This window comes from Hypomesus nipponensis, chromosome 2 (assembly GCF_054491055.1).
Source record: "Hypomesus nipponensis isolate SF chromosome 2, ASM5449105v1, whole genome shotgun sequence".
In the NCBI taxonomy this organism is placed as follows: Eukaryota; Metazoa; Chordata; class Actinopteri; order Osmeriformes; family Osmeridae; genus Hypomesus; species Hypomesus nipponensis.
The window spans coordinates 20,309,956-20,334,895 of NC_140362.1; the positions used below are offsets into that span (position 1 = coordinate 20,309,956).

General features: G+C 49.9%; 1 protein-coding gene across 2 annotated transcripts; it reads right to left on the reverse strand.

Annotated features, from left to right (window-relative positions):
* Positions 1–1,471: 1,471 nt before the first annotated feature.
* Positions 1,472–24,534, reverse strand: atp1a3b (ATPase Na+/K+ transporting subunit alpha 3b). 2 transcript variants are annotated; one of them, XM_084668079.1, is made up of 24 exons: positions 24,425–24,534; positions 19,837–20,064; positions 19,619–19,708; positions 10,361–10,474; positions 10,164–10,223; positions 9,228–9,431; positions 8,927–9,040; positions 8,612–8,746; positions 8,350–8,467; positions 7,830–8,098; positions 7,025–7,223; positions 6,621–6,865; positions 6,155–6,347; positions 5,465–5,640; positions 5,200–5,336; positions 4,888–5,038; positions 4,466–4,634; positions 3,506–3,660; positions 3,267–3,390; positions 2,808–2,953; positions 2,548–2,678; positions 2,193–2,294; positions 1,888–1,979; positions 1,472–1,735 (listed from the first exon to the last, which is right to left on the reverse strand). In XM_084668079.1, the coding sequence occupies exons 3-24, from the start codon at positions 19,622–19,624 to the stop codon at positions 1,707–1,709; spliced, it is 3,069 nt and encodes a 1,022-aa protein (XP_084524205.1). In that variant the 5' UTR covers positions 19,625–19,708; positions 19,837–20,064; positions 24,425–24,534; the 3' UTR covers positions 1,472–1,706. The 2 variants fall into 2 exon arrangements, with proteins under 2 accessions (XP_084524205.1, XP_084524213.1); XM_084668087.1 differs by lacking the exon at positions 24,425–24,534 and having other exon boundaries at positions 19,837–20,090.
* Positions 24,535–24,940: the final 406 nt, after the last annotated feature.

Below are 24,940 nucleotides of genomic sequence, written 5' to 3' on the forward strand. Positions count from 1 at the left end.
GCGGTGGCTTTTTCAAAGGGATGGATGACGGTGAAAATGAGACAGGAAACGGAGTCATCGACGGGGGTCGGGGAGATAAAGACACGCAGACAGAGGTAGGTTGTATTAAATGTTCTAGATGTTTTTATTGGTGTTGGTTTCATTTCTTTCACACACATGTTCTACTAGTTGTTGTTTTGTTTTTTTTGTTCTCGTTTTTCTTTCGTCTCTACCCCCACAGCCCACAGAGTCACCCCCAAGCTGAGGCCTCCCTGCCATCTCTCAGCTGGTCTCCAACACAAACATTCACACAGAACGCGAGACCTGGGGCCCTGGACCAGCAACCTGGACCCTGACCCTGGGAAGATGGGATTGAACAACATCCCGCCCCACCCCACGCTGCGCCGCGTCAGCCTGGCAACATCAACAGTAGGGACTATGAACAAGGGAGCGTTGTGGTTTCGGTCTCACGCTTCTTAATAAAAACACAACCAAACTCCCGTTTGCTTTTGATTTTGTAGTTATGTCGACTTACTGGAAACCCGAGCCAAAAAAAAAACGGAATCAAAACCAAACGAAAAAGAGAAAGGAAAGAGAGAGGGAGAGAATCCCCCTCGTCTTCATTCACGGAAATGTGGATGCTCTTGTCACGAATGCCTCTTTTAGAGCTGTTTATTTCCAACATGTGTTTATTTTTTATTTTATTTCTTTTAAATCTGTATAGAATAATATTGTTTTTTTTTTCTTCTAGAACACACAGAAAGATTGTTAAGACTGTATTTTTCCAACTGGGAAGTGTACTGTAGTAGGTAACAAGGACAATGGTTCACACAGTGCACACAAACAGAGACAAACAGGGCAGAGGGAGGGGGAGGAGTGAGAGTGAGAGAAAGAGCAAGAGAGACTGGGTTTGGGGAGCGAGGAGGACTAGGATACTATGGGATGTGCTTCGTTTGACCCTAAATGAAGGAAGCAGCTCTCACACAAACTCCCCCTCCTGTCACAGAAATAAAAAAACGAGTAAAACCTAAAATCGACCCTCCCAATCCCACATATTAAAAAACAACAACACTGTGAAGAGATGAAGAGAGAACGGAGATGGACGGAGTGAGAGCCAGAGAGAGAGAGAGAGAGAGAGAGATGCTCTTCCCCTGCAGACAGCGAGGAGGCGCTCGGCCTGGGGGGGGGGAGAGGTGGAATCTCGCTCGTGATCTTTATAACTGTGTGTGGTCGGAGGACAAGCGACGGGGCACAGGGAGGGAGGGAGGAGGGGAGGGAGGCGGGGGAGGGGGCGTGTGGAGGGAGAGGGAGCAGGATGGCCCTTTGTTGCAGAGTGTAGACACTCCCGTTGCATCTTAGCCCATTCAAATCTACATACACAATATGCAGCTGCCGTTTTGGTAGATATATTGGTTTATGTACACAGCAGTGAGAGAACACATGCAAAGAGTATCATAAGGGATGGTGAGGGCGGTGGGGGAGGGCGGTGGGGGTGGGCGGTGGGGGAGGGTGGGGGATGGTAGAAAGTGGGAAAGGTGTTTTTGCTGCTTTTAATCTTTGGGGCAGTCGAGATGAACATTTCTTGAAAGCGGTTGTCGTCTTTTAAGGGGGTGCGGGGGGGGGGCATCTGAAGGTACGTTCTGCCAGGATGGAGTGGGGGGGGGGGACTTGGGAGGGGAGAAATAAATGGATGATGTAGGGGTTTGAGTAAAGAAGCTTTCCATCGATCAATAGTATGTCTCCTTTTCCACCCAACCTGCATGAGAGAGAGAGAGATGGAGGGGGGAGAGAGAGGTTTCAATGAAGCTCGCACTGTAGTCAAGATTAACTTAAAAATATATATATATATATGTTTTCCAGTCAAATTAGAAAGGGATGTGTGTGTGTTTGTGTGAGACGGAAACTCACCTCCTGGATTCCGGCGGAGGAGCAGTTTTCGGACCTCGTCATACACAAAGATGAGGAAACTGTAGGGAAATGCGCAGAACCACCAGCTAGGCCTGCACAGAGAGAGGAGGGACCATCAGAGAGAGAACACAGAAAGATGTGTGTGTGTTTGCCTGTGTGTGTGTGTGTGTTTGCCTGTGTGTGTGTGTGTTTGCCTGTGTGTGTGTGTGTGTGTGTTTTTGCCTGTGTGTGTGTGTGTGTGTGTTTTTGCCTGTGTGTGTGTGTGCGGGTGTGTGTTTGCCTGTGTGTGTGTGTGTGTCACTCACTTTAGTGGGTACATTCTGAGTGCCACGTCCATGCCGGGGCAGTAAGACAGGAAGGCAGCCAGGGCCGTCTCTTCAAACAGGCCAAAGATCAAGATCTTATTCCTGAGGAGACAAGAACACAGTGACTCAGGAAGCCGTTGAAACCGTCCCTCTAAACGTTACAGCGGGCGGGGGTGAGGGAGGGGCTGAGGGAGGGGTGAGGGAGGGGTGAGGGGGAGTAAGGGGGAGTGAGGGGGGGGCAGACTCACCTCATGCCCTGCTGGAGGGCTGAGGGTGAGGGAGGGGTGAGGGGGAGTGAGGGGGGCTGAGGGGGGCTGAGGGGGGTTGAGGGGGAGTGCGGGGGGGGCAGACTCACCTCATGCCCTGCTGGAAGACAGAGTTACGTCTGGTCTTGCAAACGATGACATCGGCCCACTGCACCACCACGATGCTGACGAAGAAGGCTGTGTGGCACGTGAACTCCACGATCTTTCTCTGTTCGTATGTCTGCAGAGAGGAGAGAGTTAGGAGGGGAGGCGCGCACACACACACACACACACACACACACACACACACAGACACACACACACACACTCTGCCCCACTGTCAGGGAGCTGTAGACTGGAGGGCTCTTACCCATTGCTGTCCATAGCTGTCCTCCAGGTCGTTGCAGGCGCGGTCGTCCCAGTTGAGCCTGATGCCCACCAGGATGGAAGGCAGGAAGCCGTTCTCAGCCAGGATCACAAAGTAGGAGAAGAACCCTCCCAGAGCCTGGATCATACCTGGAGAGAGAGAGGGAGAGAGACAGAGAGAGAGAGAGAGGGAGGGAGGGAGAGGGGGAGGGAGGGAGAGAGAGAGAGAGAGAGAGAGAGAGAGAGAGAGGGGGAGGGAGAGAGAGAGAAGGAGGGAGAGACAGAGAGAGAGAGAGAGAGACAGAGAGAGAGACAGAGAGAGAGACAGAGAGAGAGACAGAGAGAGAGAGTGCCAAAGAAACAGAGAGAAAAACACAATTATTTGGAAGAATTCACAAGTCACCGTTCTATATCCATGATCTGTAGCTCTCATGTTAGACATGGAGATCCTCCGAGGACCCACCGATCTGTCCGTAGGCGATGCTGATGAGCCTCTCGTTCACCAGCTTGTCCCTGGCAGGGTTCCTGGGCTGGCGCTTCATGATGTCACTCTCGGCTGACTCGTAGGCCAGGGAGATGGCTGGCACCTGGGGGGGGGGGGATCAGAGAATGGGACAGAGCTGGGGTGTGTGTGTGTGTGTGTGTGGTACGAGGGAAGCCTTTGGTCCTGGCTAGGAGTAGGAGTATGTGTGTGTGCCTCACCATGTCGGTTCCCAGGTCGATACAGAGGATGGTGATGGTGCCCAGGGGCAGGGGGATGTTGACGATGATGAAGAACAGGAAGGGGGTGATCTCAGGGATGTTGCTGGTCAGGGTGTAGGCGATGGACTTCTTCAGGTTGTCGAAGATCAGACGACCTGGTGAAGCACACAAACGCAGTTACAGGCCTTGATCCATACATGTTGGGACTTTCTAATCTTCCAATTCTGCCTCACTTTATTTCCCTCCCTATCACCTCTCCCTCCCTCCTTATCTCCCCTCCTCCCTCCCTATCACCTCTCCCTCCCTCCTCATCTCCCTCCTCCCTCCCTATCACCTCTTCCTCCCTCCTTATCTCCCCTCCTCCCTCCCTATCAACTCTCCCTCCCTCCTCATCTCCCTCCTCCCTCCCTATCACCTCTCCCTCCCTCCTTATCTCCCCTCCTCCCTCCCTATCACCTCTCCCTCCCTCCTCATCTCCCTCCTCCCTCCCTATCACCTCTCCCTCCCTCCTTATCTCCCCTCCTCCCTCCCTATCACCTCTCCCTCCCTCCTCATCTCCCTCCTCCCTCCCTATCACCTCTTCCTCCCTCCTTATCTCCCCTCCTCCCTCCCTATCACCTCTCCCTCCCTCCTCATCTCCCTCCTCCCTCCCTATCACCTCTCCCTCCCTCCTTATCTCCCCTCCTCCCTCCCTATCACCTCTCCCTCCCTCCTCATCTCCCTCCTCCCTCCCTATCACCTCTTCCTCCCTCCTTATCTCCCCTCCTCCCTCCCTATCACCTCTCCCTCCCTCCTTATCTCCCTCCTCCCTCCCTATCACCTCTCCCTCCCTCCTTATCTCCCCTCCTCCCTCCCCATCACCTCTCCCTCCCTCCTTATCTCTCCTCCTCCCTCCTTATCTCCCCTCCTCCCTCCCCATCACCTCTCCTCCCTATCTCCTCTCCTTCCCTCCCTCCTCACCCTCTTCCACGCCAGTGACGATGGAGGCGAAGTTGTCGTCCAGCAGGATCATGTCGGCCGCCTGCTTGGACACGTCGGAGCCTGAGATCCCCATGGCGACGCCGATGTCGGCCTTCTTTAGAGCGGGAGAGTCGTTGACGCCGTCGCCTGTCACGGCCACAATGGCGCCCTGCGAGGAGAGGAGGAGAGGAGAGGAGAGGAGGAGAGGAGGAGAGGAGGAGAGGAGGAGAGGAGGAGAGGAGGAGTGGAGAGGAGGAGAGGAGGAGACAGGGAGGTTACACTGGGGAAGAAGCACCCTCTTGGTACAGAGATACACTTCGTGGTGGTGGATGAACCGTGCACACATAGGTGTGTGTGTGCAGTGTGTGTGTGTGTGCAGTGTGTGTGTGTGTGTGTGTGTGCAGGGTGTGTTTGTGTGTCACCTGTCTCTGACAGCCCTCTACAATGATGAGTTTCTGCTGGGGGGAGGTCCTGGCGAACACGATCTCAGTGTGGTTCCTCAGGATGTCGTCCATCTGGTCCTGGCTCAGGTCCTTCAGGTCTGTACCGTGGATCACACACGCCTTGGCATCCCTGGAGCACACACACACACACACACACACACACATTTCACAAGTCACACGGGTAAATACACCAGTGTCTGAGTGTGTGTGTGTGTGTGTCTGTGCGTGTGTGTCTGTGTGTGTCTGTGTTTGTGTGTGTGTGTGTGTGTGTGTGTGAGAATGCCGCCTCACCTGGGGTTGACCTGGCTGACAGGAATGTTCAGACGCGCAGCGATGTCCTCGACCGTCTCGTTGCCCTCGGAGATGATGCCCACTCCCTTGGCGATGGCCTTGGCTGTGATTGGGTGATCCCCGGTGACCATGATGACCTTGGACCAAAACAAGGCTGCTCAGTAACCTCTCCAGCCCTACACACGGGACTATTCTCACACAGTCGTGACCGGACACCGTGGTATGTCTACCATGTTTCAGCATTTTCTAGAAGGGCAGCGGGTACCTTGATGCCAGCCGAGCGGCATTTCCCCACGGCGTCGGGCACGGCGGCACGAGGAGGGTCGATCATGGACATGAGGCCCACGAAGCACAGGTTGTCTGTCTGGAAGTTGACGTCGTCGCAGTCGAAGGCAAAACCCTTGGGGTACTGGTCCTCTGGCATGAGCAGGTGGCAGAAGCCTGCACAAGGAGGGGGGGGGGGGGGGAGATTTACAACTGGAGACGGAACAAACAACAAACAGCGACTGTCTTTTCCCCCTCGCCTCCCTTGAACCATCCATCTCTCTCTCACAAACTCTGTCTCTTCCTCTCTCTCTGTCTCTCTATCTCTCTCTCTCCCTCCTCTCTCTCTCTCTCTCTCTCTCTCTCTCTCTCTCTCTCCTTCTCTGTCTCTCTATCTCTCTCTCTCCCTCCTTCTCTCTCTCTCTCTCTCTCTCTCTCTCTCTCTCTCTCTCTCTCTCTCTCTCTCTCTCTCTCTCTCTCTCTCTCTCTTCTCTGTCTCTCTATCTCTCTGTCTCTTCCTCTCTCTCTGTCTCTCTATCTCTCTCTCTCCCTCCTTCTCTCTCTCTCTCTCTCTCTCTCCTTCTCTGTCTCTCTATCTCTCTGTCTCTTCCTCTCTCTCTGTCTCTCTATCTCTCTCTCTCCCTCCTTCTCTCTCTCTCTCTCTCTCTCTCTCTCCTTCTCTGTCTCTTACCCAGCACTCGCTCTCCCAGTCCCCCCAGCTCCATGTAGGCGTTCTGGAAGGCCTCCTTCAGCTCCTCGTCCATGGGCTGCTCTTTGCCCTGCAGCATGATGGTGGAGCAGCGGTCCAGGATCCTCTCGGGGGCGCCCTTCATCACCAGCAGGTAGCGGTTGTCGTTGGGGTCCTCAGTCTCGTGCACGGAGAGCTGGGGGAGGAGGGGGGAGGAGGGAGGAAGGGGGGGGGGGGGAGTGAGATTTGCACATGTGAGCTATTGGGATGCCCTACGGTCTGGCGAACGGATGTCCTTCAGTCGGTGTGTGTGTGTACGCGTGTGTGTGTGTGTGTGTCGGTGCATCGAAGAGAGCGCTAGGTCTCGGTTGTTTGTACATTTCTATCGGGGTGTGTTTGGGGAGGGGTGGTGGTGGTGCCGTACGCACGGTGCAGCGCGCGCAGGCGGAGGGACGCCAGCTTCACCCACCTGGTACTTGTTGGTGGAGTTGAAGGGGATCTCGGCCACCTTCTTGTTCTTGTCTCTCATGGTCCTGACGGAGCCGCAGGACAGCTCGATGCACTTGAGCAGGGCCGACTCGGAGGCGTCGCCCGCCACGTCCCTCTTCAGGATGGGCAGCTGGTCCTGGCCCGCTTTGAACTGGGCGCGGTTGCACAGGGCGGCCACGCGGGCCAGGGACACCCAGGTCACGGAGCTCTTGTCGAAGGAGGCACCTGTGGGAGGCGGGAGGCGGGTGGCGGGAGGGGAAAAGAAACGTTAGGCGTTGCTCGATCCGACAGTGAGCAGGTTTACAAACTGAGACAGAGTGCGAGTCTGGAACACATGTGACACCCCCCTCTGACCCCCTGACCCCTGACCCCCTGAGCCCTCACCAGACTGGTCCTCTGTGGTGTCGGCCTCGTGGATCTGGTTGTCGAACCACATGTGGGCCACGGTCATCCTGTTCTGGGTCAGGGTGCCCGTCTTGTCGGAGCAGATGGTGGAGGTGGAGCCCAGGGTCTCCACAGCTTCCAGGTTCTTCACCAGGCAGTTCTTCTTGGCCATGCGCTTGGCAGTCAGGGTCAAACACACCTGGGGGGAGGGGGGGAGGAGAGGCAACCCACAGATAATCAGAGAACTTGAAAGTGACCACAGGATGGGACGTAAACCAATAGGGGGCCGAGATCGATGAAAGGCACACACACTTGGGGTCGACCGATATGCGTTTTTCTGGACCGATGCCGATACCGATTATTACAGATAAAGTAGACTGATAACTGAAGTTTTAAACCGATATATGTCTAGTGTAAAAATGAAAATTAATGTCAAGATTAACAATTAAAAAGGCCTCTGATAAAGACTCTTTATTAAATTATTTAAACAATATCTTTAATCCTGAGAACTGTTAATAATAACAACATTAATATTAATAATAATAACAGCAACATAAAAAGTGCAGAGAGCATCCAGCAGCATTCTGTAAACTTCAAGAAGTCAATTTAAACCACAAAAAAAAATAAAAAAAATAATGGAAAATAAATGCAATAGTTCCCTGAATTTTTATAAGCTAAAAAAATACAATAAAAATGCTTAATATCGGCGCCGATAATCGCCCCCACCGATAATCGGTCGACCCCTCCACACACACACACACTCCCACACTCCCTCCCTCCCACACACTCACACACTCCCACTCACAGTGACGGTAGCCAGCAGCCCCTCGGGCACGTTGGCCACAATGATGCCGATGAGGAAGATGACGGCCTCCAGCCAGGTGTAGCCCAGGATGACGGCCAGCACGAAGAAGGTGAGGCCCAGGAACACGGCCACGCCCGTGATCAGGTGGATGAAGTGCTCAATCTCCTTGGCGATGGGTGTCTTGCCCGACTCCAGGCCGGAGGTGAGGGTGGCGATGCGGCCCATGACCGTACGATCTCCGGTGCCCACCACAATGCCACGAGCCGTGCCTGGGGAGAGGAGGGGGAGGAGGAGGAGAGGAGGATAGGAGGAGAGGAGGAGGGGGAGAGGAGGAGGAGGAGGAGGAGGAGGAGGGGGAGAGGAGGAGGATAGGAGGAGAGGAGGAGGGGGAGAGGAGGAGGAGAGGAATATTCTTTATATTAAGAGATTTTTTTTCGTGGCCTGCCTTTTATTATGTATTTCTTGGGGGGTGGATTTTACAGAGCAGGTCGGTTATGTGGATTGTCGTTGTTATGGCTACCTTCCACGCAGTTGGTGGAGAAGAAAGCGACGTTGCGGGTTTCCAGGGGGTTGTCATGGGTACAGTCAGGTGACCTGCTCTGAGGCTCTGATTCGCCAGTCAGAGAGGAGTTGTCAACCTATTTGGAAAAGATCACATCTTCAGTTCAGTTTTGTTGCTGTAAGTGTGTATGTGTGTGCAAGTGCGTGCAGGTGTTGGTGTGTGGTTGTTTGCGAGATTGTGCATGTATTTATGTTCTTGTGTGTGTGTGTGTGTGTGGTACCTTGCAGCCGTGCGCGGAGACGACCCTGATGTCAGCAGGGATTCGGTCTCCTCCTTTCACCTCGATCAGATCTCCGCCCACAACCTCCTCAGCGTTGATCTGCATCTTCTCCCCCTCGCGGATCACCAGGGCTTGCTGCCACCGCACACAGGAGACAAGGTGGTGAGAAACCACACACACACACACACACACTTCAAATGCTTTGTTTCAATCCCCCCAACTTCACACTGGTTTGATAGGGGACAGTGTCTTCCTCAGACATGTTCCGGACACGCGCACACTCTCGCACACACACACACACACACACACACACACCTGCGGCACCATGTTCTTGAAGGACTCCATGATCTTGGAGCTCTTGGCCTCCTGAAAGTAGGAGAAGCAGCCGGTGATGATGACCACGGCCGACAGCACGATACCCAGGTACAACTGGAGAGAGAGAGAGAGAGGGGGACGGGAGAGATCAATTAGAACATTCTGGAACTTGCATGCGTTTCATCTGTGTGCAGCTAAGTCTATATCGGCGGGCTGGTCGGCCACAGCCTTTTGAAGAATTCCCTTTTCCGGGATTAATAAAGTTTGGTCTCTCCTGTGAGAGGGGGGGGGGGGGACTCACGTTGTCTCCGGCGGGTTCGTCCTCCGTAGCGGCCTGGATGGCGTACGCCAGGAAACACAGGATGGCGCCAGTCCACAGCAGGATGGAGAAGCCGCCAAACAGCTGACGACAGAACTTGACCCACTCGGGGGTGGTGGGGGGAGGGGTGAGGGTGTTAGGGCCGTCCCGGATCAAATACTCTGCTGCCTTGGCATTGGTCAGACCCTGAGAGGGAGAGAGAGACAGAGAGAGAGAGAGAGAGAGAGAGAGAGAGAGAGAGAGAGAGAGAGAGAGAGAGAGAGAGAGACAGAGAGAGAGAGAGAGAGAGAGAGAGAGAGAGAGAGAGAGACAGAGAGAGAGAGAGAGAGAGAGAGAGAGAGAGAGAGAGAGAGAGAGAGAGAGAGAGAGAGAGAGAGAGAGAGAGAGAGAGACAGAGAGAGAGAGAGAGAGAGAGAGACAGAGAGAGAGAGAGAGAGAGACAGAGACAGAGAGAGAGAGAGAGAGAGAGAGAGAGAGAGAGAGAGAGAGAGATGGATGAATGAGAGGGAGAGGGGGGGAGAGAAAGGGGAGAACACGTTTTTTCATCTAAATATAAATGCAGGAATCTCTTTGTGACTGTGGCCTGGTTATCATGAGAGCGAGGCATTGTATGAGGATGGAATTGGGTCCACAATTACAGGTGCAACACCTCCCCCAGTGGTCAAGAGGGAGAACTGCAGCTGGGAGGCCAACACCAGGTCCTGAACCGCAAACCTTAAGTCAGCAAGCCTTAACTCAGCAAGCCTAAACTCAGCAAGCCTAAACTCAGCAAGCCTAAACTCAGCAAGCCTTAACTCAGCAAGCCTTAACTCAGCAAGCCTTAAATCCTTGTTATTAAGCAGCTACTGCAGGTCTGCTTAAATACCTATTGTTTTAGGCAGTGAGCATGAAATGTGACCTCTTTGAGGTGAGACTCACCTGGACAATGTCAGTCTGGTACTTCCTGCAGCACTCCTCTATGGACATCTTGTGTTCCGTCTGGAGGGAGGAGGAGGAAGGATGGGGGGTATCAATAAGTGCACTTTGATCTCTCTCTGAACACTGTAAAGACTTGTTTCTCTTCTCTAGAAGGTCCCAGACCCCCACACCCCCACTTCCCCCACACCCCCACTCACCAGTGGTACTTCCTTCTTCAGCTCATCAAGGTCCTTGCCCCCCTTCTTCTTCTTGGGGGACCCCTTTTCTTTATCCTGCGTGGTTGCCACGCGGTAACTGTCTGACCGCCCATACTGGAGATGGAGAGAGAGGAGGGAGGGACAGAGAGAGAGAGAGGAGGGAGAGAAAGGGAGAGAGACACAGAGAGAGAGAGAGAGAGAGAGGGGGGGGAGAGAAAGGGAGATACAGAGAGAGAGGGAGGAAGAGAGACAGATACTTTAATATAGTATAACTTCTGATCACTTGCATACCCTCGTGTTGATCTGACTTTTCTATGAAACAGGGGTGACAAAGTGCCGTCTCTGACCAGTAAAGGATTGTTTGTAGCTGGGGGCACACACCCTGATAGCAAGGGGGAAGAGAGAGAGAGGTACAGAGCAGTCTAAGCCATCAAAGCGCCGTCTAATTCCATTTGATTCAATTTTATTCATTCAAATTGAACAGAAGGGTTAGCGCTGTTATTCTTTGATCTGAAGGGTCACACACACACTCTCTCTCTCCCTCTGTCTTTCTCTCCCTCTCCTAAGTGTCCAAACGTAAGCCTATCCCTGAACGCCGGGCGAGAATCGATCCCAAGGTCCCCAAACAGAGGTCAGAGGTGACATGGAGAGGGAGTGTCGCCCCTGGAGATACCTCAGGTCACAAAGCCCCTCCTTGACTGAACCAGTCCATTAAAAGACCTGACCTTGGGTCCCAGTCAATACAAACACATATAAATAGTTCACTTAGTTCAGAGGTTGGCAGGGAAAAAATGGAGAGCCAGAGTAGCATTAGATGGACTTTTTAAAAGATAGTATTTACCAGTCACTGGCAAGTACTTGGCCCAAATTCAACGAGGGCGTCAGTAGTTTGTGGACAAGAGATCATTTCCATTACATTTACATTAAGTCATTTAGCAGACGCTCTTATCCAGTGTGACGTACAGTAAGTACAGGGACATTCCCCCCGAGGCAAGTAGGGTGACGTGCCTTGCCCAAGGACACAATGTCATTTTTGGCATGGCGGGGAATCGATCCGGCAACCTTCTGATAACTAGCCCGACTCCCTCACCTCACCGCTCAGCCATCTGACGCCCGATCATTAAATTCTTTAAATTCATGATCATGTGGTATTTCTGATCATTAAATGTGGTATTCATTTTTTTTTATTAGGTAAGGGTTGTGTAGGAAGGGGTTAATATTGTGGGTACAAGGATTGAATCACATGTGAGATTTGAAAGGGTAGGTTTATTTGTTAGGGTGGGGCTGTATGCTGAGAGAGTGAGCTTTGTTCAGCATTTAGACACCCCCTCTACTGGTGTAAACAGGCTACTACACCCACACCCCAGTACAGAGCTGACCTAAACGCAGCACCCAACTGGTAAAGAGCATAAGCAAATTACATCCAAAACTCACTGTGGTCGAATTTGACTAAGAAAACACAGCTCTAACAAAGGTTTCGCTGAACACACACTTCCACCTACTGGTCCTGAACACTCCCCGAGAACACACACACACCCAAACATACGCACAAAAACACACATCCACTATGCACACAAAACAGATATCGGAAGGCCTGGGAAATGTTCTTCGAGATCAACCCGCCATGACAGATCTCGTTTGGGTTGTGCATCGAAGCATCTGAACAACAAGCCTGAGATCTCGTCACTTACTGACAGGGGGGGACAGGAATGCACTGAAAGGCAGACACCAAATATATTTCCCAACAATGAACCCATACACACTGACACTTGAGACAATAAAAGGTTACCTGTACAAACACACTTGAGAAACACACCCACAAACACACACACACACAAACACATACAGATAAATGAGTGGTTGAGCTTTCACTGCAGCAAGACCAGACAGGCCTGAAATGATGACGGTTGTAGCGGAAAACTACTGCAGCTTAACCCCTCAGAGACCAATCTGACACCTGCTCTGACGACCCTGACACCTTGTGTGTGTGTGTGTGTCTGTGTGTGTGTGTGTGTGTGTGTGTGTGTGTGTGTGTGTCTGTGCTTTCTATACATCTCATACTTCTATTCTAATCTAGAACCGAATACATATCTGTGTGTTTGTGTCCCATGCTAGGGCTGTGTTGGCCACCGCCTGTATAGATCTCACTGATCACACATTGTTGGCTTGACGGCACACCTGCTCAAACACACACACACACACAAACGTGAAGGGCGGAGACGGGGGGGGAACAGCCATTAAAGCCCAATGATCCACGTTGAAAACAGGAGATGAACAGGAGGGAACATGAGAGAGAGATGAAAAGAGAGAGTGAGAAAAGATGGGGCAGATGGAAAGAGAGACAGCAGTGGGAGGTGAGAGAGAGAGACAGAGAGACAGAGTTAGAGAAACAGAGAGTTAGAGAGAGAGAGAGAGAGAGAGAGAGAGAGAGAGAGAGAGACAGAGAGTTAGAGAGACAGAGAGAGAGAGAGAGAGAGAGAGAGAGAGAGAGAGAGAGAGAGAGAGAGAGAGAGAGAGAGAGAGAGAGTAAGAGAGAGAGAGAGAGCGAAAGACAGACAGACAGAGAGTTAAAGAGACACAGAGAGAGAGAAAGAGAAAGATAGAGAGAGACAGAGAGAGAGACACAGAGAGAGAGAGAGAGAGAGAGAGAGAGACACAGAGAGAGAGAGAGAGAGAGAGAGAGAGAGAGAGAGAGAGAGAGAGAGAGAGAGGAGCTGTCACACCTTCCTCTCACTACTACTAATTAGATATTGACCACCACCCCCACAGTTTCCTGGTGGCTGTGTGTCAGTGTATGATGTGGTGCGTGACCCCACTCTGTTAGATTAAACACACAGAGACAGTCAGGTAGTGTGTGTGTGCGTGTGTGTGTGTGTGTGTGTGTGTACACTAATAGCCTATCCACTCTAATTATCTGGCTGTCTGTTGACCCGACAGTGAGTTTGTGACTATACAATATTTTTTGCATGCAAGTGTGTGTGTGTGTGTGTATATCCCAAACGTTCTGAAAGATAAACCTACCCTTATTTCCTGTACTGCTACAGCAAGTCTGTTTGGAGCGTCTGTATGGATGCCACATTCAATCATTCATGACACATTTGGCATCGCACAAGGCACCAGAACCTCTCTTTTTACCCACAATCCCTTGCCGTCTTGCATGACAGTGTGTCCTCATTGCAGTTACAGGACAAACTCACTGTTCCCTTGGTTACCAGGCTCAACAAGGCTTGTGAAACCTGGCCTGTCATGTCTCTTTCTCTCTCTCTCTAAATCTCCATGGTTACAGTGTTGTGTGGATGTCTAGTCACACCTGTGCGCACACCTGTGCGGCTCCTTTCCACATGGAGGTAACTCTGGTCGTTTCCTGGACATGTCATGAAACAGAACGTCTCCCCTCTGCCAGGAATCAGAGAGGCAGGGCTGGAATTACACTCCTGCTCTCCCACGTCCTCAACGACTGACTTACTGACTGACAGCTGACGGACAGAACAGACGCACACTCCCTTCCTCTTAACGAAAGATGATAACTGACAAAACAAATCCTATATTCACTTACTGTCCTTGAAAAAGTTCATCTATAGCCTCGTAAAACTTCTGCTGCTATTTTCTGACCCAGTCCCACTAGAACACTAAAGAGTTATGGTTTGTCCCAGTTTAAGGAGGAACCGAGTAAAACAGTAAGCATGGTGATTTTGGCAATCGGCATGGCAAGACTGATACTTGATCTGGTTGTTAGGAATAATAGATGTCCTTGTAACTGGAGGCTGTGTTTGTGTCACTGCATGTGTGTGTGTGTGTATGTGTGTGTGTGTGTGTGTTTGTGTCACTGCATGTGTGTGTGTGTGTGGGGGGGACCTGCAAGCCATACTCAGTTTAGCAGAGGTGAGTCATTGCATTGACTAGGATCCGTCTGCGCAGGATACACGCACTGCGGCAGACAGAGAGAGGGAGAAGGAGAGACAGAGAAGGAAAGAGAAAGAGATAGAGAGAGAGGAGGGAGAAGGAGAGACAGAGACAGACAGAGAAGGAAAGAGAGAGAGAGACAGAGAGTCAAGGAGAGAGAGAGAGAAAGAGAGAGAGACAGACAGACAGAAGGAGAGAGAGGGAGAGAGACAGAGACAGAAGGAGAGAGAGGGAGAGAGAGACAGAGGGAGAGAGCGGGGAGGGGGTTGGGACGAAAGAGGAAAGACGTTGCACCCAGAGACACGTGACGTCGTTACTATATTGTGTCTGACATGTTGGCCCATGTTTAATGAAGGACATCCAGTTGTACAGTAACTACACTATACCTCCAAGCTTTCCCTCTCGCCTGAGGCAGGGGGATTCATGTTGGGGCGCGTCCACAGATGTTGTCCCTGCGTGGGCGTAGGACGCGCCGGCCTCTTCCTTTGACACACACTGGTACAATGGCCACTTCTGTAGCAATCGCCCTCAAATGGGGGAACTTGCACACACATACACAAAAGACTTTCAGTTCCTCTATGAAGAGGAATGGGCCACATTAGGAAAAATGTGTTCATACATATGTGTGTGTGGGTGTGTGTGTGTGTGTGTGTGTGTATGGGTGTGTGTGTGCCCTGTTGAGTACAAGTGTAAGACCTTGGTGATGTTGAACCATCTGCCTAGGCTTGGTCCATGACAGGACAAGGGGTAGGGTGCTACGCTATGCTAACAGGGATTAACTAGTCTGATTAGTGCAGCCTGGATTAGCCCACAACTATGCTAACTCGGCTAACCAAAGTCTGAAGTGAGGGAGCTCAGTGTAAAATCAGTAGCCCTGGGACAGTGGATGTCTGTCTGTGTGACAGCTAAAGTGAAAACATAGTGACAAAGGGAGCCAATATGGATACATGAAGTCTGGGTTATGACTTTGCTATGGCTTATCATCCACAACTGAGGTGTGGTGAAATATTTGTTTACTGTGAAAAGGCTCCTATGACACACATGCACCAACTGAGATGCAGTGCCTAAGGTAAGGCCCTATATGAGAACAACTGTAGCGTAGGACATACCCTCTCTCTGGCTCTCTCTTTCTTTCTTTTTGGAAATAATCAAACCCGTTTCATCATTTAGTTTACAAATATTTTGTGCTCCCTGCCCCCCACTCCTCCTCGATGAAAGGCAACAAAACAAAACCCAAATCTAAAATCCCATCTTATGGCATTACCGTTCCCCCCTCCCCCTATCCTCCCCCCTCCCCCTATCCTCCCCCCTCCCCATCTGTCCATTGCTCTGATCTGTTCATCCGGTCCTGCAGCTGTGCCAGTGTTTAAAGGTTGCATGTGTGTGTGTGTGTGTGTGTGTGTGTGTGTGTGTGTGTGTGTGTGTGTGTGTGTGTGTGTGTGTGTGTGTGTGTGTGTGTGTGTGTGTGTGTGTGTGTGTGTGTGTGTGTGTGTGTGTGTGTATCTTCATGCATGCAGGTCCCTCCGTGTGTGTTACGACATGTTCCCATGTGCGAGCACCTTCTTGCCGTGTCTAGATTGGCCTCCTGAATCGCTGTGTTCGGTTGCCCCTGCAGAGAACCAGCCTGTGTCTTATGTGGGGTTCCCTACGGGCTGTCCTTGTTTAAGGAGACTGTAACAACGACCAACTGTTCAATCAGTTTCTTCCTTCCTTCCTTAAACGTGAGGTGAACCAACAGAAAACACGTGACACACACTTCACAATGCAAATGGATCCGATTCTGAACCATGATTCCTTTGTGAATCATTTAAATTAAAGGGGAAAATGCAAAACGCTGATGACAAACTATGAACTGTAATGAAAAATCAAATGAACAAACGCGAAAGGTAACATATTATATAACAATCAAGGATGTAAGAATGCTGACTGAAGGACTGACGTGGTGCAATAGGGATGCACCACTTGTCTGTGGAGGACCTGTCTGGGTCAGACTAGCCAATAGAGACAGAGCTCTGGGCTCCTGCTTGAGGACTTCCTGTGTCGTGACCAAGCTCTCTCTCGATACCCCCGTGTCCTCGACTGACTCAACTTGTGGATCCTTAGGAAACTGATGAAGGTACCTATCCCTATGGGACCTGCTACACTACCGTCTTCACAAATCTGAACCCAAATGGAACTATCGTCTTCACAAGCCACAAAACTTAGAATAAGATATTAGACCCAGGCTAGGAAGTCAAATACAGACTACAAACGCTAGCAGAGGCATGAAGCAAATGTCCAAAGTGTGTCCTTCAGAACCAATCGCAGAGGACGGCCTTCGCGAACGTCGAGAACTCGTATCGATTATCAAACAGGATTTATCCCCCTGTGGGTTCATCACTGTGACCTTTCCTGACCCCTGAGATTTCCCCGGTGACCGAGCGTTCCATCAGTCCCAGCGCTCAGGAGAGCCCGAGTAGGATGTTCTGTCGGCGTGACCCGGAAGAAACGGTCATGTGACCTGGAAGGTACGGTCATGTTACGGCTCTGCACTGCGCAAATCCCCCCGAGCAGTGAAGAGCAGGTGCAGGAAGCAGTGGAACCACTCTGCACCAAACTCTGGGCTGGGCTCTGCTTCCGTTCTAACACTCCACACCTTCCCCCCCACCCAAACACCCCCTGTGCCCCCCCCTACCCCCCCCCCCCTCCTGAGGCCCAGGACACGGTGAGAGGTGCCACCTGAGTGGATTCACCGGCTGGATGATGATATCCCACCTCCACCACGCCCTTCCATCATCATCCCACCATGACCTTCACTCACCCGCTGTCGCGCTCCTCTTTCTCCCTCCACCTGCTGTGTCCCCCCCTCCCCTCCCCCTCCCCCCCCCCTGTCACTTCCTTTACCTGTCACACGGGTCACATCCCATCCCACCACCGTGCCCCCCCCCCATCCTCCCCCTCCCAATCCGTCCCATCTGGCTCCCCGTCTCCATGGTAACCAACCCCCCCCTCCCGTGAGGGAAAGAGGAGCCATGGTAATGTGAGCTCATGTCATTATCCTGTAACAGGATATGGCCCTCCCCCTCTCCTCCTCCCCCTAGCTTACAATCCTTCTCTCTCCCTTTCTCGATCACTGTACCTGCAAATCAGTCACCAACTGCCTCCCCTCCCCCAACTGCCTCCCTTCCCCCAACTGCCTCTCTTACATGTATGAAGATGAAACGATTGTCCTGTGTTTATCTCTCTTCCAGATTCGTCTTCTCTATTCAGACAAAAAACAAATTGCATCCATATGCTTGGCTCTCTCCGTTATGGACAAACGAAGGTGTCTGCGTTATAATATTTCATTGAATCTCGCCAGAATATCTCTGCTTGGTGTGCCTCCTATCTACGTGGTTTCTTTCGCCAGCCTATTACAGCGCTGTAAAGGGAGTTTCCACTTCAATAGGCACCGCCCCCTATCGACGCAGCAGCTGCGTCGCACACAATGCCCCTTGCGGCACGGGGATGGACAGCTTGCCAGTAGCTTGGCACTGCCATACTGCGCGTCAAGCCGAAGTGCGACTTCGCCGAACGAGCTAATAGAAAACGGAAAAAATGTGGGTCACTGCTAAGTTTCCAATGATAAAAATGTAACTGAAACGCACATGAGGTTGGATAGCATATTTTAATGATCTCTCTCTACGATCTATCTCGCGCGAGTTGGATCTAACCTTACCCTGACAACGAATTTGCCCTTCATTCCATTTGACGCGTCAACTGTTATTCAAATTGGGAGGGACAAATGCTAGACTGATTCATTCTTTCCTTGACATCACTTTACCACAACTCGATGTAGACAGGAGTATTTAAGTAAAAATGGTGGTGTTATTGTTTAAGCCGTAGTACCCAAACAATGACACCTGGTAAAAACGGAATCTGAAAAGCCAAAAGATTTTACGTCTTTACATACATTCACCTCATAGCGGAGTTGAAGATTGAAGAAGGCTACAACTGCGCAGGGTGATGATGAGGCTGAAATTGCGCAATAGCCCAATGACAATCGCAGCATCATCCCCTCGGAATTTTCCGATAGTGCATAACTCCACAGAGGCACAACTGGCTGCCTAACTAACTCAATAAAGTAAAGCGATAGACGTATGCTCTTTGATTTGTTCCAAAGATAGATCTTTAGATGTGACTTAGCTTCAAGGTCTCGGGCCTGTAACGGTTGCGCTCAACTCTGACGCAGCTGTAGAGGTGATACATTTCGCCGTTAATTTTGAGACAAATTGCATCCCGACATCATCGTCTAAGATCTACGGTAGCCTACTTTTTTTTATCTGTCGTGTGTGTGTTCACTGAAAACGATTACTGATCCTCTGTTATGTCACAAATTAAAGGGGGAAATAAGCGGGTGAAGCGCTTATTCCTGGTAACCGCATTATGACGCATGGGTCAAGGAGGCTGCCGCGTTGAGACACCGCATCGCTTTCCACAGGCGGCATCCTATCACACGCAGTATGTTAAAAATTCCACCGGCACCGGTACTTTTCCTGTGCCACTCTACACATACCGACGATGCTGCACCAACAGTGTCTATTAGGAAAAGACCGCACTGTGTGAATAACGGTGTGGTTGGGTCACATGAATCATTCTGAAAGCAACTTAAACAGCTATTAGAAATGACTCAACATTAATATCTTACTGACTAAAATGTCGCGGCAAGTCGGCGCGACTTGCTTTGAAAAGTGTAGCCTCTCATTCTGTCGCCCCCCCCCCCCCCCCCCCCCCTTTATCTTGCATACACACACAGACACACACGCGAGGACGTGCAGTAAGATAAAACCTGATTACCAGGCAAGGTTATTGGCAAAATTATGACACGATATAGGGAAACTCATTTACTATATCTAGGCATGTATCTATGTTGTTAAACTCCACATAAACTCTCTTTTTTAAATTATCATTCAGCCTTGTGAAATAGGCCATACCCCCGCGAAACACAGAGGACATACAGGCTAGAAGGCTACCTTAAAATGTTGCGCTAATCCGAGACAAATGTATAAAGCTAATTCCTTATTCTGTCATTATGAGTAACTGAAGCAGTTTTTTGTCATGAGTTCGTATTGTCTGCAGCACACCCCCTCGTCACATCAATTTGACGCAGTACATGAGGCCGAGGTAAAACTGAATCCGCATCAGAGTCAATGTCATTCCACTCGCGTCAACACTCGCGATTTCAGAAGGTTAAAACATGCACACAGATCTTTTTTTTCAACGCCCAGAAGCAAATTCTCAAACGGTTTTATGAGGCTACTTCTCACTTTACGAGTCATGCACTTTGGGTATCCTGGACTATCAACGCAGTTAGAAAGTTGGAGACGCCGGTCTTACCCCCATGGTGGCGCAGTCTGTCTTCCCTCAGGTGATGCAAAGCTTGAGAGGTGTCAGCCTCTCCGGTTGAATTATATCAAAATGTAAAGCCTTTTGAAAACGTAAGAAAGATTTGTTCAGTTATTCAAGTAAACGAGAATGACGTCAGTCAGGCAAATGTATTGAATACAACGCTACAGTCTAAATGTATGTGGAGGAACAAAATTATTGTCTCTAACCTCCAAAAGGTAACACACTTTTCCCCCAACTGAAATGTCTTTCAAATGAAATGTTGCAGTCTCAAGCGGAGCATCACGCGAGGATGCGGGTCCTTCCTTGCTCTCTGATACTTGCGGTAAAAGACCGGCTAAACTGAAGCCGCACTGCTTCCTTTTTCAGGATAAGATGTCCTTCCGCGACTCAGTCGACTGCCGCAGTACTCCCTTCGTCCGTACACACCACTCCGCCTATGGAAGAAGCGCCGGTGGATGTGAGTGATTGCACCGCCCCATTCAAGTCGGGCTGATAAAGAAAGGGCTGTAACACCCGCCCCATACTCATTTAATAGCCAATCAAAAATCTTAACGTTCCATCGGTGACGTGCTATCTAGCCAATGACATCCTTCGAATCAATAAATCCGGCCAATAGGAAGATCATTCTGCTCCTCCTTCTTTACTGCAGAATTCCAAGGCTGTCCGAGCAACATCGCAAGCCTATAGGCCGTGTATGGACGCACAAGGTTAGATACTATTGTCGTGGTTGTGTTATTTATGCTATTAGTTAATGTGGTATACAATAGTGCTCATGTGTGCATCATTGCATGCGATAACCACCCCCCGTTTCACTGGTCGCGATGGTCTTGTCCTCTCGATCATGTGCACCTGATTATTCCAAGGTCTATAGCGTGATGTCGAACTGACGCTCACGTGAATACAGAATGAGCCTACATCTAGCGATGACACGGTCAGACTTATCCTTACCAGATGTACATTTGATAGAAAATGCTTGCGTATCGAGTGTCCCAATCCCAACCCTGCACCTTAGTTTGTCTGGCAAACATTTGGGGCCTCACTCGACACTCACAGAATGCCATACCACCAAACCCATATATCTTGGCATACCGCTACATTATAGTCAGACCATAACTTCATCCTTACTGATGTCGATTTTAAACGTGTATCGCCCAACATGTTACCTTTGACCGGTGTCCAGAATGAGCAGCTTTGGTGAGGCGCATCTTCATGCATGTCATACTTAGCATGCTGGGTGGTCGATCATCAAACACACTATGTTTGCAACTAGAAAAGGATTTCTAGTCACCTGATAACAGGTCATTGATTGGCCCTGCAGGCACAAGTGAAGTTGAAAGAAACACAACATCAACAAGAGAGAACAGGGAAGGGTAATCCAAGAAGGCAAGATGAACAAATGAAAGAGAAATGGAAGGGTTGAGGAAAAGAGAAAGATGGTCAAAGAGAGACCAAATATAAAAGTACTGTCTAAGGAAAAGTTAGAAAAAGAAAGGTTGAGAGGGAGAGAGAGAGAGAGAGGGAGGGAGAGAGAGAGAGAGAGAGAGAGAGAGAGAGAGAGAGGGGCAACGGACAGAGGAGGAGACAGAGAAAAACGATGTGCGAGGATAGAGACAGTCGGAGGCAGCTGGCCTACATGCAGAAGTTTGTTGCCACTGCAGGACTTTGTCACGCTTCCCCCGGCATTTCAACTAAGGAAATGTATTCAGAGGAGGATGCAACACTTTCTCTACTCCTTTTCCCTATTCCCCTCACTCTTATCCTCTCTCCCACTCTTTCCCTCTCTCTCTCTTTCCCACCCCTTCTTTCTCTCCCTCATCTCTTTCTCTACCTCTTCCTCTCTCTCTTCTCATCTCTCATCTCTCTCACACACACACACAAGCACACAAACACTCGCTCGCATAACCTCCCAGCTCGATTGGTGAAGCAAAGTACAGAGTCATGGTTGACCTCCAGTGGTTGAGAGGAATGCTCTGCCATGCTACTGCTGCTAATGCTATCCCCCAGGTCCAGAGGATCACTGCAGGGCAAGGCCCACCAAGCCACCCTGGCTACCAGCTAAGCTGCAGCTAAGATCCAGGGGCTGACTGTTTCTCTGGCACTATAATTACGCTTGGTGAATAGGACTAAAAATAGAGGCTGATTATAGTAGCTAGCCACTAGCTACTTTGGGGATTGTGTTGCTAGAGTGGGTTGTTAAGACTATAGTGCCTTTGTGTATAGAGCAGGAAAAGGATTCCTTTTAGTTGAGTGGAAAGACGATATTATTCGCTAAGGAGCTATAATATGCTATTAACATCAGAGTAGGGTAATTATCGTTATAGCATGATGGATCTGGCTTTCGAAAGCCATCAATGGTGGGTAAGATATGGAGAGGAACCGTCACAAACTGTTCATACATGCATCTGCTGTGTACATACATATGCTTTGAATCAAGATGGCCGACAGCTGTATCCTTCTTTAACCTCTGCCATCCCTCCTGTCTCTCGCTCCACCTACACCTCTCTTTCTTCCTCTGTCCCTCTATTTCTCTCTCTCCCTCCCTCCCCCCTCCCTCCCTCCATCTCCCCCCCCCCCCACCTCTCTCTCTCTATCCCCTGCAAAGGCAGTAGGGGGAGGGAAAGATCCCACAATTCTCGGTCTCCACAGCAACAGCAGTCAGGTGACCTTGTCTCCAAGTCATACTGCTGAGTCAGAAAAATGAAGGGATGGGGGGGATGAGCGAGAGAGACAGAAAAGGGAGAAAGACAGATTGCCATGATATAGAATCCACTAGTATTTCAACCTCATTGATGCTAGCTATGTGCTAGTCTTTGATGGAGACAGCGCTGTGTCACTATGCCTGTTTCAGCCTCCTGAGACTCCTCCTCGCACACACACACAGCACATGCATCTGGTGCCAAAAGGGAGGGAGACTCAGAGGAACTGTCAGATGTTTCCATATAAAAATACAAACATGCGTGAATGTCTTTTTTTGGGGGGGTGAAGATCACGATGACTAAAAACAATATGGCCGAAGCGGCCCCAATCTGTGTGACACTGAAAAGAAGAGCGTGTGTGTGTGTGTGTGGTTGTCAAGGTGATCCCAACTAATCCGCTTTTAAAAATGTCTGACATAATCTGCGTTCCACTCACAGTGTCAAGGACAGGGGGGGGGAGGGGGGGAGGGAGGGGAAGGGAGGCGATACCACAATCAAAACTGAGTCAGATGATGGGAAGAACAAGGGAGGGAAGTAGAATGACAGGGGTGTTAGAATGGAGAGAGAGGGGGGGGGGTACAGGAATAGAGTGTTCGACGACATCACCGCAGGGATTACGTCTGGAAAGAACGGCATGACACTGTGGAACTTCTGCTTTGGGAGAACGGTCTCTGTAGAACATGAGAGACTAAAAATATGAGGGGGGTAGAGGAGGGGGAGGGGGTAGAGGAGAGGAAGGAGGGGGAGAAGGGAGATAAGGAGGGCTGGGGAGGGGGGTGAAGGATATTACTGATGAACAGGTGAGGGGTGCTGCTTGGCACAGACGGATTCACAGAGAGACTAAGGAGGAGGGGAAGGGAGGTGTGAGTGAGGAACAGGAGAGATGGACAGCACATGAATGATGTCTGGCTGGAGAGAGAGAGAGCCAGGGGAGGAGGGAGGAGTGGAAAGAGAAGTTCACATGGAGTCAAGGGTAGACATCTTAAGTTCCAATCCGATTAATGAAGCAAAGCTCGAGAGCAAAGTGTACTCTGGATACAGCCAAGTCTTCTGTGGACAGACACTCATAAACCCACACAAACAATCTTCAGTCTTTTCATTCGTTTGCCGTTTTCACTCACAAGCCTAACTAATCACATAATAACATGTACATATAACCTCTCTAGTTGTACTTTCAGATACCCTCCTCTCCCTACAGCACCTGCAGCTGAAACTGTACATCTTGTTCAGAAACAGCCCCCCCCCCCCCTTTCTGTAGCTGTCCTTTCAGAACCACCACTGCAGCAAAACTCTACTCTTTTTTCCTCCCCCATCTTTTCTTATCTCTCTCTCTCCCCTGCTACTCTCCCTCCCGTTAGTCCCTCTCTCCCCACCCTGCTTTACTCCTTACATTTTTATCATAATTACGTGTAAATCATACGATTGGACATTATTTATATTTATTTATAGAAAAGGGATAGGACCACATAAGTGTGTCAATGTGTTCGTATTGGTAATGATTGCGTTCCTTGTATTGGCTGGAAGGTTCCGTTGCACTGTTTTAGACATCATTTACGTTTTAGTGTCGATAAGTGAAGATAACGGTAGCTAACTAGCTAGTCACAGTCCCAAACATCACAAACCTGCGAGCTGTTTCCTACAGCAGAACATCAGTTCAATAGCTTGTTAGCTGAGCGGTTAGGGCATCGGGCTAGTAATCTGAAGGTTGCCAGTTCGTTTCCCGGCCGGGGCGCGTGACGTTGTGTCCTTGGGCAAGGCACTTCACCCTACTTGCATTTAGTCATTTAGCAGACGCTCTTATCCAGAGCGACTTCCAGTGCCTTACTTGTACTTGCCTCGGGGAGAATGTCCCTGTACTTACTCTGTCGCTCTGGATAAGAGCCTCTGCTAAATGACTAAATGTAAATGTTGACCAGCTAAAACTACAAAACGACAGCAGCAGAAATGCCACAGGCCAGGGTGCTAACATTTTATGTAGCTATATTTCCAAGCTGTGAGTGTGATATCAACAACCTGTATTTTCGTAATTCGTACTGGTTAGTTAGCAACCCCACACAGAAGGAGTAGCTAGCTCAACTGTAGACAACAAGTTACTTACCAGTTGGTTGTCAGGTCTGAAGCAAGGAGCAAAACGGAGCACAGCCAGCAATGGAACAAAAAAACAATGGATTTGGTCGCAACAGTTCCTTTCAATGTAGTCTATGACCCATGAAAAATATAGTCTTTCTCCAAATGCTGTATATGGTAGGTAGGCCAAACTGTTCATTTGATTGGTTATTCTTGTTTTCATAGTATTCTTACAAATAAATGAAAATAAATGTATTCTTATGTATTAATGTATTCTTATTCAATTATATTGTAGGCTTTGCTGTGCCAGCATTGATTGAACATGAACTTTTCTCATCTTGAAAGAGGTCAAATCTAAGTCAGTGGTTTTGAACAAAAGGCCAAGTGCAACTAACAGAAATTAAATTGTTTCTATGTAAAGTTAATTAGGACCGTTAACTACCATAAAGACTTATCTCTAAGAAGTTGAGACCAACACAATAACCTATATTTCAATGTCAGAATGGCTAAATAAACACACATAAATGAAAAGAAACGTATTTTGAGG

Excerpts from the sequence above, each read along its gene's own strand:
- atp1a3b (XM_084668079.1), bottom strand. Across the intron at positions 10,224-10,360 it reads TGAAGAAGGAAGTACCACTG|ACGGAACACAAGATGTCCAT; the intron begins GTGAGTGGGGGT and ends TCCTCCCTCCAG. Across the intron at positions 3,661-4,465 it reads CGTCACTGGCGTGGAAGAGG|GTCGTCTGATCTTCGACAAC; the intron begins GTGAGGAGGGAG and ends GTGCTTCACCAG.